The 13,422-nt window shown below is 40.9% G+C and overlaps 1 protein-coding gene across 1 annotated transcript; it reads left to right on the forward strand.

Moving 5' to 3' along the window:
- The first annotated feature begins 9,361 nt into the window (after positions 1–9,361).
- On the forward strand, positions 9,362–10,954 carry LOC307195540 (uncharacterized protein). Its single transcript, XM_079939690.1, has 2 exons — positions 9,362–10,587; positions 10,847–10,954. The coding sequence occupies exons 1-2, from the start codon at positions 10,247–10,249 to the stop codon at positions 10,848–10,850; spliced, it is 345 nt and encodes a 114-aa protein (XP_079795816.1). The 5' UTR covers positions 9,362–10,246; the 3' UTR covers positions 10,851–10,954.
- The last annotated feature ends 2,468 nt before the right edge of the window (positions 10,955–13,422 follow it).

Consider the following 13,422-nt stretch of genomic DNA (forward strand, 5'->3'; position numbering starts at 1 on the left):
GATAGATTCAGAGCTTTCCTTTGAGCAAAACTGAAAAAGATCCTTTGTAGAAGTCCCCAGGAATGTTAAAATTTTTACGACCTAAATAAAAAAACAAACAAAGCTATAAAGTGACTGATAAAGCAGTACCATGTATAGTAGTCAGGCACCCCCTTAATTCCGGGGTATACCTTCTGAGACCACCAGTGGATGCCTGAAACCTCGGATAGTACCCATCCCTATATATACAGTAGACCCCTGAACAACATGGGTTTGAACTGCATGGGTCTATTTATATGTGGACTTTTTTCAACAAATAGTTGAAAAGACGGTACGACGCGACCTGGAGGTTGGTTGAACCTGAAGATGCAGAACGGAAGGCTGACTGTAAAGTTATCTCTGCCCGTTTTCAACTGCACAGAGGGCTGGCACTCCAACCCCCAAGTTGTTCTAGGGTCAAGTGTACTATGTTTTTTCCTTTACATACATATTTATGATAAAGTTTAATTTATTAATTAGGCACAGTAAAAGATTCGCAACTAACTAATAATAAAATAGAACAATTATGGGAATTCGCTGGCACTGTTACGTCTGTCTACAACATGACCCAATCTACTGATAATTATTTCATAAATGAAATTCGGACTGATACATCTTGTGCTTTTATGAAGAAAGCTGGTCTCTAATGATAAGCATTTTTTCCCCTCAGCCTTCCCAGAATATTAATGCTTACTAATGAATTTTTCTAGGTTTAACACTTAGCTCACCAGTCTAAAGTTGCAGAATCAACTCTCTACCCTTTCTAAAAGGGAAGATATTTTCCACTTCCAGTATAGAACCTATCACTTCTCCATCATCAAGGATTAACAACAGTGGTTGTGCAATGTCACATGTCAGTTCTCTCAGTATCTGGTTTGCACTTAATTTATAGCATCTAGGCAATCCTTTAATATCTCACTTATTTTGGGTTTCAACTCCAAGTTAGCCATCATTTTTTTTTTTTTGGGCCGGGCGGTGTGGCATAAGGGATGTTAGTCCCCCGACCGAACCTGTGCCCCCTGCAGTGGAAGTGCGGAGTCTTAGCCACTGGACCACCAGGGAAGTCCCTAGCCATCATTTTATTTATTTTTTTTTAATTTTAAAATTTTTAAAAAATTTTATTTATTTATTTTTGGCTGCTCTGGGTCTTCGTTGCTGCGTGCGGGCTCTCTAGTTGCAGTGAACAGGGGCTACTCTTCGTTGTGGTACACGTGCTTCTCATTGTGGTGGCTTCTCTTGTTGCAGAGCACGGGCTCTAGGCACACGGGCTTCAGTAGTTGTGGCACGAGGGCTTCAGTAGTTGTGGCTCGCGGGCTCTAGAGTGCAGGCTCAGTAGTTGTGGTGCACAGGCTTAGTTGTTCTGTGGCACATGGGATCTTCCTGGACCAGGGCTTGAACCTGTGTCCCCTGCATTGGTAGGCAGATTCTTAACCACTGCGCCACCAGGGAAGCCCCCTAGCCATCATTTTATTATTATTTTACCACTTCCAAGATCATTCTCCTTGATAGAGAAGAAAAACCAAAATAAGCATAGTTTTGTTTCTCTCTGTCAAGATACTACATTTGCCTTCCATCCCCCTAAAACAGAAACTGGTAAACAGCAGGCAGTGCAAAAATATCTGTTAAACTAATAAACGCAGGTGATTTATTCCTTCTTTTTACTCTTAAGAAAATATAATCTTGGTTTTTTTCTAATTATAAAAAGATGGACCTTACTGAAAAATTCAAATATTATATAATTATGTAAAGTAGAAGTCCCTCATAAGTCCCTCCTTCAACAGAGAGACAATCACTGTAGTAGGCTGAATAATGCCATCCCAAAAGATAATCACTTCCAAATCCCTAGAATCTGAAAATGTTATCTTATTTGGAAAAAGGGACTTTGCAGATGTCATTAAGGAATTTGAAATGGGGAGATTATCAACAATTATCCAGTTGAGCAGTACATGCATGAGAGGCGGGGGAGATTTGATACACAGAATAGGAGGAGGCAATGTGACCATGGAGGCAGAGACTAGAGGGTGCAGCCAGAAGCCAAGGAATGCTGGCAGCCAAAAGAAAGATGGAAATGGCAAGGAACTGCTTTTCTCCTAGAACCTCCTAAGGGAGAGTGGCCTTGCTAACAACTTGATTTTGGGCCAGTGATACTGATTTTAGAATTCTAACCTCCAGAACTGTATGAGAAAACATTTATGTTGTTTTAAGCCTTCAATTTTGTAGTAATTTGTTACATAAGGCACAGAAAACTAATACAATCACTATTAATACTTCATACTCTAACATATATTACTCTTAATCAAAATGGGATCGTAACACACAAAATATGATGTCATTCTTTTACATTATCATGTGACTTTACAAGAAGAGAATGTCGTGTTGACCAAACTTTTCTGACCAAAGAACTTTTTCCCCCAGAGCATTTTATGGGATTCATGCTCTATGTAATATACTTTAGAGAACGCTGGACCAGTGAGTTTCACTCTAGTCCTATATTCTATAACTCTGTACTTTGACTAACATTCCTAACATCCAAGTGAGTGCACAGTGGTCACAGAAATGACTGAGTTCTGGGATACATGTGATAATGTGTTATAGGTTTAAATAAATGATTAGTTTACACTTAGCTCTTTCATATACATGTAGAAATACTTGTGAATAAGATATGATGCCTGGTATTTCAAAGTAATTTGGTTTTGTGATGAAGTGGATGGAGATTTGGATGAGACAAAAGTGATAAACTGATGATTGTTGTAGCCGGGTGATGGGTACATGAGAGTTCACTGTACTGTTCTCTTTACTTCTGTGTATACTTGAGTTTTCCAAAACCAAAAGCAAAAAAATAAAGAAAATGAAATGACTATAGCGCTCTGTATCTTGGAATGGTTCTGCTACAAATTATTTATTTATTTATTTTTACATCTTTACTGGAATATAATTGCTTTACAATGTTGTGTTAGTTTCTGCTGTATAACAAAGTGAATCAGCTGTATGTATACATATATCCCCATATCCCCTCCCTCTTGAGCCTCCCTCCCACCCTCCCTATCCCACCCCTCTAGGTGGTCACAAAGCACTGAGCTGATCTCCCTGTGCTATGCAGCTGCTTCCCAATAGCTGTCTATTTTACATTTGGTAGTGTATATATGTCAATGCTACTCTCTTACTTCATCCCAGTTTCCCCTCCCCGCCTTACAAATTATTCTTATTCAAATACAAAGTACACTAAAACACACAGGATTTCTTTAAAGAAACCATTAATTCTATGTAACAATATTGTTTCAACATTAGCTTTTCAAGGGAAATAACAGAAACATTATGTTTAAATGTTCATTTCAATTGTAATATGATCTGCATCACCTGATGTCAGAAATGGTGAAATGGAGGAAATGTGGCATGTCTTCATCCAATTGCTTTTGATTAATACCTGTGGCAGAGACTACACTAACATACTGCCCTCTATTTCCCAGTGTTCTTCTAAAGAACACTTCTTGCCAAAGCCCCGCTAGTAGGTATCTGTAATGTGTGTCCATTCTGGGCCAAGGCAGTTAAAAGCCACTGTGCTTCTCCATCTGTTGCTTTCCTGCTTCAATGACAATCCAGGTCACATTTTGAGATGGTAGCTTCACATGATAGGGGACTGTGGGTCCCTAAGCCACTGGATGGCTTACTAACGACCCCCATTGGACTGTGTGTGAGCAAGATAGGAAATCTCTGTTGTGTTAAGTCATTGATATTTTGGGATTTGTTACCACAAAACAGCCTAATATTATTGTGGCAATAAAGACCGTCAAAACAAGCAGAGTCTATTTATTCAGAGCTTGCTATTGGAAGGGAGTTGGCCACTGTCACTCGTGTTTAGCAGAGACTCAAAGGCAGGCAGGGAAGCGGAAAAAGACTTCAGGTATGCTCTAGTTGTAGGCTGCTGTCATGAGGAAGCTGGAGGCCAGCTAACTAAAAGTGGGACATCCTATGTGATTGTTTTGGGAAGTATATTTGGTTTTCTCTTGTTGGTCCTGAGAGAAGCTGGCATCTACTGACCAAGACTTGACTGTTTGGGACTATTGCTACTAAGACTGTGGGTCAGAGTTCTACTTTCATATATGATCTAGCCATTGTCTATCTGTATACGTAGTCTCTCATTACCCTAATACAGAAATTGGTACCTAGAAGTGAGGTGCCGCTATAATGTAGGCCAGTACGGCCAAGTGGTCAGGTTGAGGGCTTCAAGGGAACTGATACTGGAGGCTGGAAAAATGGAGAACCATGTTTCACAGTGGCAAAATACTTGATAAAGTGGTTTGCCTGTTATAACTCACAAGGTAACAAACAGCCTACTGAACTTGTAGTTCTATGACAAGAGTTTAGAAAAGAGAATCTTAGAAGCGTATGCTGGCTGCTACTGGCTATTTGGCAAAGCAATACAAATAAATGACAAGGTCATGAAAAAAAGCAGCTTATTTGCAAACAAAAATAGAAAGGGACAGAAAGGGTTCATTAATTTAAAGTCTTGCAGAACTGGAAAAGCAGCTCGCTTTTAGACCCCAACATGAAGAGGTAGGATGAAAAGATTCTGAGCGCAGGTGCCCACTGAAACTTCTTGGCTGATTAAAGTACCTCAGTGGTTTAAAACAACAACAAAAACCAACGTTAAGGGTATGGCCTTCCCTCAAATAACCAAGTGAGAAGTGAAATGGGAGTTCTCAAATCTTTGGATGAGGTTACTAACACATGTGAACTTTGGTTATGGTTACTGACACATGCAACTGACTGGAATTAAACACATCAGAAGCTTTCTAAATTGAGGAAACTGTTTTGTTAAAAAAATTTTTTTTTGAAAAACCACTCAAGCTCAAACTAAAAAACCCTTCAACTATTCAAAATTTAAAACCCTTGGGCTCTCAACTCCTACGAGCAGTAACTTAGTCAAGAAAGATTTGCACCTTCCAAAGACGGACTATTCCCCCAAAGCTCACACTTCATAGGTGACCAAGGATGATTAAGGAAAAAGGATTCCCAGGAGGTTCTTGGAGAGCAATGTTCAACAGTTACAAAAAACAATGGATGAGGGAGTTCCTCCCAGACAACTGAATCAAGGTCCAGTAAAGGAATCTCCCCTTCCTCCAGCGCTGGTTGCTTTCACAAGATCTGCCTATGGTGGTTTTAAAACTATTTTATCAGCAATTGCTATTTCTCATTCTTCTCCTTTTCTAACAGTAGTGCTTATTATGCCCTCCTGTCCCTGTTTTACTATTGTGTAATGTGGTGAGTGAATGGGAGACAGAGAGCGAAGATAACTTCAAAGGTCTCTGAGCCAAGAGGAGCTATATCCGGACCTGATGAAGAGAGTACTGGACATATGGACCATAGGACCTGTGAATCTAGCTACTGCTGATTAGGGCCCAACATGCTAGCAAAAGAATAACATAATACTATGAATGTCTTCCTAGGACATAAAGTATAGTGTTTTCTTGATTCTCAGATACATGCTTTTCCACATTTTAACATTTCTGAAACTGAGTATATCTTAAAATCAGTATTAAAAGGAATTTGCCAGCTCCAAAGTGGAGTTCTGGAATAGCAGACAACACACATAGCTAACCTGACCATAAATAAAAGGCCAAATTTCCTTGTCACTTCAATTGTATTATTTTCACTGGCAGCACCACATGGTTGAATCTAGACCCTTGATTAATGCTCAAATGTCTTCAAAAAGATTCCACTATAATGCAGCATTATGTACTCAGAAATTGTCATATAATAGACAATGCAGGACTTCCCTGGTGGCACAGTGGTTAGGAATCCACCTCCCAGCGCAGGGGACGCGGGTTTGATCCCTGGTCCAGGATCTCACATGCCACGGAGCAACTAAGCCCGCAAGCCACAACTCCTGAGGCCGCATGCCTAGAGCCTATGCTCCACAACAAGAGAAGCCACCGCAATGAGAAGCCTGCACACCACAACAAAGAGTAACTCTCACTCACCACAACTAGAGAAAGCTTGGGCTCAGCAACAAAGACCCAATGCAGCCAAAAAAAAAAAAAAAAAAGACAATGCAATTAAAGGCATAAACAACTGCCAAATTCAGGTGAGATCACTGAATTTTCAAAGGTAAATGTCTTTTATGAAGTACAAGCACTCAAATACCTGGCAAACCTTTTGAGTTACCTTCAGAAGAAGCTGTTTAATTTCTAACAATAACTCACTCAACTCAGGAGAAAAAACAAAACTAAGAGTTTAAGCAAAAGAAAAGGAAGACAAAACTCCAGTATTCTTCGACATGCCTCAAAATCATATACTCAATCATAAAGTCAATAAAGAGGTTCACGATAATTAACTGGGGTTATGAAAAGCAGCACGCCACCATGATGCTATCTGTTAACTAACCAAAGCCCAAAGTAAATCAGAAGAATTCTAGATTCTGAATGTGAATAAAGCTAAGACTCAAAAAAACTGAATGGTATACAATTGAATGGATAAATGTATTCTATTGAAGGTTAGTTAAAAACCATGCTTATTTTCTTTCCCCTGAAAAATTGTTACTAAACAGATTGCTTGTTTTAGACTTAATGGTGTCTTGGAACTGAGGAAATATGACAATTCAACCTCATCTTTTTAAAATAACTATACATTGAATTACATCATGTAGACGTATCATAACTTATCTATCCCCTACTGATGGTCCTTTAGGTTATTTCCAATTTTTGCTATTATAAATAATGTTTTAAACAGTGATAACTTCAATTGTATTGGTAATATTCTAGTTCTGAGGATGGGTGGTAAGTTCATGGATGTTCATTTTACTATGCTTCATAGCTTACATGTATACACATATTCCTTCTACATATAAAAATTAGTTAATAAAAACTGTGGCAATAAAAATTCTTGTGCTGGGATTTCCACTACAGGCGGCACGGGTTCAATCCCTGGTGAGGGAACTAAGATCCCGCATACTGCACGGTGGTATAGCCAAAAATAACTAACTGACTAAATAATAAAGTGTATAATTCAATGGTTTTTGGTATATTTACAGAGTTGTAACCATTTAAACAATCCATTAAAAAAAAATTCTTGTGCACCCATTATTGAGCATTTCCCTTAAGATAAATTCCGAGAAGTGGAATTGCTGGGTCAAAGAGAATGCATATTTAAAATTCTGATACTTATTGTCAGGTTGTCTTCCAGAAAGGTATACTAATTTACAATCCCTCCAACAAGGTATGGTTGACACTGGCATTAACAAACGTGAAACTGATATGTGAAAACTCTAATAAGTAAAGAGAATTTTTAGAAGAACACTTCAACACTAAACAGCTTACCTCTTTAACCCATGCTACACTGGTGCCAGATGAGTCTTCCTAATACATAGTTTTGATCATGCTACCTCCCTACTCCAGAACCCTCAATGATTCCTTTAACTTAGTTAATGTCAGAGATCTGGGTCAAAGAGCAGGGTACAAATCCCAGTTCTACCAGTAACTACAATAGCTTTGTGATCTCAGCTGTGCCTCAGTTCCTTCATCTTCAAATGTGCGCAATAATAGTCCTATTTAAATAGGGTTATTTTAAGCATTAAATAAGTTTAATGCATGTCAAATGTTTAGAATAAGTGCCCGACTCAATAAATGTTAGTTATTATCTTCTTACTCTTTCCACTATCTTACCCAGATTCTAACCAAGCCAAATTACTTGCTCTCAGCTAATGTACTTTGTGCTTCTCTACTTTCATGTTCTTACTCTTCCTGTTCACTACTCTTGGAAGAGCCCCTCTGCCATATTTCTTCTTGTAGAAATTATACCCAGCCTTGAAGGTCCCATTCAAATGCTTCCTTCCTGAAGTTTTCATTGAACTGGTAGCTGTCAACCTCCTCTGAACTCCAAATGCACTTTGCACAGTCAAATAAAACTTATTTTTCCTACTAGATCACAGATTGACAGAGCATAGGTGTCTTGGGGATATATAGATATAGACAGATAGATTGATAGGTATATCTCTCTCTATATATGTATATCTACCTATATATCTACATATATATATTTATAATTTCAGATGAGCAAATGGATCCAGAGAGGTAATGTGTCCTGCCTAAGACCATTTAGGCATCTCAACATCATGCTAGGAATGGACTTGACACATCCTGAACCAGCCCAGGGCTCTTTTTACCATACCTACATCTTGAGTTTTCCTAAGGGATTATAACTACTCACATTCTTTGAAGAGATACTTAAACTGGTTAGACTGAAAAGACAAAACCTCCATTTCTTAGAAAGTTCAGACCTTCATCAAATGTGAAAATGTGAGTCCAAACAAATATCACTGTCCAGCTTAGAAGAAGAATAGATCCCATTACAATAGAAGATTTCACAGTGTTACCTTAGGTTGAATTACGTTTTTTTTTTTTTTGGGGGCAGTACGCGGGCCTCTCACTGCTGTGGCCTCTCCCGTTGCGGAGCACAGGCTCTGGGCGCCCAGGCTTATCGGCCATGGCTCACGGGCCCAGCCACTCCACGGCATGTGGGATCTTCCCGGACCGGGGCACAAACCTGTGTCCCCTGCATCGGCAGGCGGACTCTCAACCACTACGCCACCAGGGAAGCCCTGAATTAGGTTTTTAAGAAAGATGGCCTGTCTCAAAATTTGACTAAATCAGTCATAAGAATAGCAACAGTAATATGTACTGTCTTAGCACCATAGTCTTAGTTGTTCATACAGCAATATTCAAGAATCTCTGCATACTGATGACATCTTCTCCAATTCAGTTTCTAAGAATTAACTTACCAAAAGTGAAAACAATCACCATATTTTATCTTCATGCTGAAAAATGACTGCCATTTCTACTTGATAAAAATGTTGATCAATGACTAAATAACTTTTGCGGTCTACAAAAATCCCCCACTAATGTAAATATAACATCTAGAACAAAAACTAAATAACCAGAACTGAAACTGTTCCTAGACTACATTTACGTAGAGTAACGAGGAGAAGCATTAAAAACAAAAACAAAAACTCAACCTACAGAAGGATATCCACACATGATACCAAAAATATGTAGCAGAAGTATTTTATTATTTGCTTTTGAAGAGTGGCAAGTCATATTCAATAAATATTCAGGCATAGAAAAAAATGCGCCTTCCCTGGCATGTACCATGATCTAGTTTCTTGCAGGAGCAGCCGATCAGAGGAACACAATGCTACTTCTTTTACTGTTAAATCAGTCAAATTCCTCCACTGCCTTAGGGAATCAACTAGCTCATTTTACCTGTCTGTCAACTTATCACAGAAATAACCTGAGTTAAATCACAAACGTAGACACCTTAGCAGAGAACATTCATTCCAACTATAATGTCCTACCGTTTCTTCCACATGGAGGAAATTTGATAAAAAATTCTTAATCCTCAATATATAATCCATAAAGGCCGGAAAAGCTTCACATGATTCAAATTCAAGCTTCACATGATTCAAATTCATTTCCCTAACCGGAATGAAACAATATTATTTGTGCGAGATTATACTTATTTCTCACTAGATTTATGAATAACTTCTACATGACGATATATTTTGAGTAATATTAACACATGGGTCAACAGACATTACATTTTCTTCCCTTAGAAAAGAACTTTCAATTGGAGAATGGGGTTAAATCAAGTCACCTGAGAGTCATTCTTTGTGATACAAATTCTTTTTGAAGTTATAATAAACAATGTTCCCTTAATTTCCTTTCCTTCCTTTTCTGTATTTACACACACACGCCTACTCCAGAGAGATCCCTCCATCTCTCCTACTCCTTCCAGCTATGAACAGTACCCTATTTACAGTGGACTGTAAGTAGAAATTCCGAGAATTTCTTCAAGGTATATCCAGCATCGGGTCCCTCTGGGATGAAAGAACTGCGTCTCTGTTACTGCGAATTTCCTTCAGAACTACCTTTCGCTTTTCCCACCCTTCGCTTTTCCCTCCTTCCTGAACACCGCTGACCCGTGCGTGTTGCGGATAAGGGTGGAGGTGCGAGGGAGTCCGCGCACGGCCTCCGGCGACACCGGCTCTTCCTAGCCCAACCTGAACCTCCAAGGCCGCAAAGCCCGGGGCTCTTCCTCCAGCCCCGGACGCGGCCAACCCTCGCTTCCCCAGGGCAGGGCTCCGCTCAGGTCCGTGCAACCAGCCAAGTCGGGCCCGCACCGGGCCGGCCCGGCCCGCCAGTCCGTAGCAGCCCCTGGACCCCCGCCAGCGGGGATGGGCGTGGGCCCCGGCGGCCACCGCCCCGCCAACTCCGGCGCGGGAGAAGAGAGTGCGCCCCACCCGCTACGCCAGCCTCGGACCTACCTGCAGGGGAGAGAGGGGCTCCTGGACAGCGGCCACGGGCCCGAGGGCGGGCGGCGAGGCGGCCGGAGGCCGTCCCGGGGACTCCGAGTATCCCCGGTGGGGCAGGGCGGGCAGAGACGCCGGGGGACTGCCGCGGGCCAGCGCGGCCCGTCGCGGGGGTCGCGGGGACCTGGCTCTCCCTTTAGCACCAGGCCGCCGCCGCCGCCATTTTGCCTTCCACTCGGTGTCGCCGCCGCCGCACTCCGCTGCAGGTTTCCCGGATGTGGGCATTTCCCGGCGTCGCTTGCGCGGGGGCCGAGGACTGGGGGCTTCGGCCCGCCCGGCGACGGGGAGTGAGCGCGTCGCCTGCGGCCTCCCGCTTTCCGTAGTCGCTCGTTTCTCTGCGTGTCTGCGAGCGTCGCTCCGCGTCGCCCCTGCCTTGCGCTGCTCAGGTGACTCGCCCCGGCTGGTGGCGTCAGGTTCCCCCCATCCCAAGCCCACTCATTTATTTCATTGTCTATCTCTTTTCAGTTGAACTCTTTCTATGGACGAATATAGGATAAAAGATGCGCATTTGGAGGAGTTTAATTCTCAGAACCTCGCTGTGGACATCGGGATTCGGGATTTCTAGACGCTTTGAAATAAATTGATTTTTGCTTAGCACTCTTTCCCCGAGTAAATCCGTAAGTAGTTTCTGAATCAGCCAGATTAGTATATTCTCGAACCAGGACAGATTAGGGAGTTTAGAGATTTTTAATGTCAGCCGACTCGGTAGAAGAGGAAGTCGTTATTGCCGTAATTGGGATAATGGTGACTGCGAGAAGAGGTTTTATTTCTTGTTAGATTGAATTAGAAGTTTGGGATGGGATCAATGGTTTTATGATGTTTAAAGGTACCGCCCACCCATTGTAAAGAGCGCCTTTGCCAATTCTGCCTCTAGAAAATATATACTTAGTATTTTCAAATATCTCATCCTTTTTTACTAGAGACCATTTTTTTAAGACTTTTTTCTGATGTTGAATTAGTTGCTGGCTACTGTATCCAGAAGTTCAAATGTGAAAACCTGTTAAAAGATTACATTCCACGAGCCCTTGGTTGAAAATTTGTATTCCACAATGACAGAGTCTGTAGAAGACATGGCCCAAAGTGGCTGACTTAATAGCTCTAGGTCTTACTTTCTTCAGCTGGAGAACTAAGTAACCTGCAGGGTATCTTTCAGCCTCAAAATTAATATGAATTATATGAATCTAATATGTTCACGGGCTTGCTTGTCCTTTGTACATGGATTATGTATCTGGAAGAGCAGACTGCCGCCTAAACCTTGTCACCTCTGTCACCAACCCTCAGAACTTCTTTATTTAAGCTCTTCATCTCTCTAAACCTAAAGATGGGCATCTCCAAAAACTACTGTCTTTGGGAGAATTCCTAGATAATTCAAGGACCTCAGTGAATTGCTCTATATATTAAGAGATTTACTCCTGTGAAGTAGGGGGAGAAAAGAGCAGGGAAAGGAGAGAAGGAATGTTCAGGATAGAAGAACCAACCAACAGGATGAAACGTGGCTGAGACTGGGAGTGGGTGGAGGTGAAAGACCAGGAAAATGCCTACTAAGGGTGCTGATGTCTGAGAATGGCAATACCTGCCATTGTGTTTGGAGGTCTTTGTGTTGCTGTGATGGAAAACCGTTGGTCCAGCTTCAGCCTGTTCAACTCTTCAGTGCTTCATGGAAGAGGGATATTTTGATTTTGTTGTACTTGTGTGGTTTTTGTTTTGTTAGTTGAGTTACAATACTGTGTTAGCTTCAGGTATACAGCAAAGTGAATCAGTTCTAAATATATGTATTTTTCATATTATTTTCCATTATAGGTTATTACAAGAGACTGAATGTAGTTCCATGTGCTGTACTGCAAATCCTTGTTGCTTATCTATTTTATGTATAGTAGGTTGTCTCTTTTTGTTTTTATCAACAGATGTAAGGGGCAAGTCTCATGCTTGGATGACTGTAGGAACAGAGGCAGCACACATGGAAAAAGTTTGGAGAGCACTGTGGTCCTGAGAACACAGGCTCTCCCAGGAATTCACACTGTCTTAGGGGAAGGCTCTCAACTATGAGCAGCCCACACTTAGGAGTGAATTGTGTTCCACCTCCTTGGGAGTGGAGAATCTACACAAATTATTTGGAATTCTGAGCAGATTTGTCTCTCATCCATTTTTTTCAAACACTTATTCTTATCAATGTGGACTCATGGATATTTATTTAATAGTTTGGGTATTGTTTTTGATCAGGTTGTTCCAGCTTTGGCTATTGGAGCTCTTCCAGTTAGCTTCTGTGTCCCTATAACATACTCCCATCATTGTGGTTTTTTTTTTTTTTTTCCTTAACTTTCTTCCTTTCTGGGACTACAAAATGTTCCAAACTATCTGGTTTATTTCCTGCCCCTCCAAGGAGCCTTGGTTCCTTTTACTGGAGAATGGTATTAGAAACCAAATCTGGGTTCTTGGTGTGCTCATTGCTACTGGGGAATCCTTGCTTGTAGGATCTCTCTGGCTAATAAGTTGATTCCATACTATGCAGGAGTAAGATCTGTGTTTTGATTTGTTGCAGCTAGTATTTTACAGTCTAGTATTAATTACAATTTAGCTTCTTATAACCATGGTCTGTACAAAAATTGTTTTGACAGTTGATGCATGTCTGATGGCTATGTTAGGCTGGTCTGTCAGCTACTGTTCCCCCAAAGTCCAGTAGTCATGACAGTTTGGAAATGACCATTAGTTTATTTTTAATTAATTAAAGTTTATTACCTGATCAGCTAGATTCTAGTCATTCTACTTCTCTCCTCTCACCCCCACCCCCTTTGTGGTTTTCTCCCTCTACTAATATAGTGAAATGTTGTAATTGTTTTGATGCTAAGATGTCTGTAGTCTAGGCTGTTATTTAATTATTCTGTGTTGCCACTTAACATTAATTGTGGTTCAGAATGATACCAATGAAATAGTTTAAATAGTTGCGTATCATAGTTTGGCTCCCCCCAGGTTACATTATCTGTAAAACAAGAGCACTGCTACTGCTTCAGACCATCTAATTAGTCTGAGCTAGATATCATATT

This window comes from Stenella coeruleoalba, assembly GCF_951394435.1.
Source record: "Stenella coeruleoalba genome assembly, chromosome: 12".
Taxonomy (NCBI): Eukaryota; Metazoa; Chordata; class Mammalia; order Artiodactyla; family Delphinidae; genus Stenella; species Stenella coeruleoalba.

Bases quoted from the DNA above. Each gene is read 5' to 3' on its own strand.
- LOC307195540 (XM_079939690.1), top strand. From the start codon at position 10,247: ATGGGCGTGGGCCCCGGCGGCCACCGCCCCGCCAACTCCGGCGCGGGA.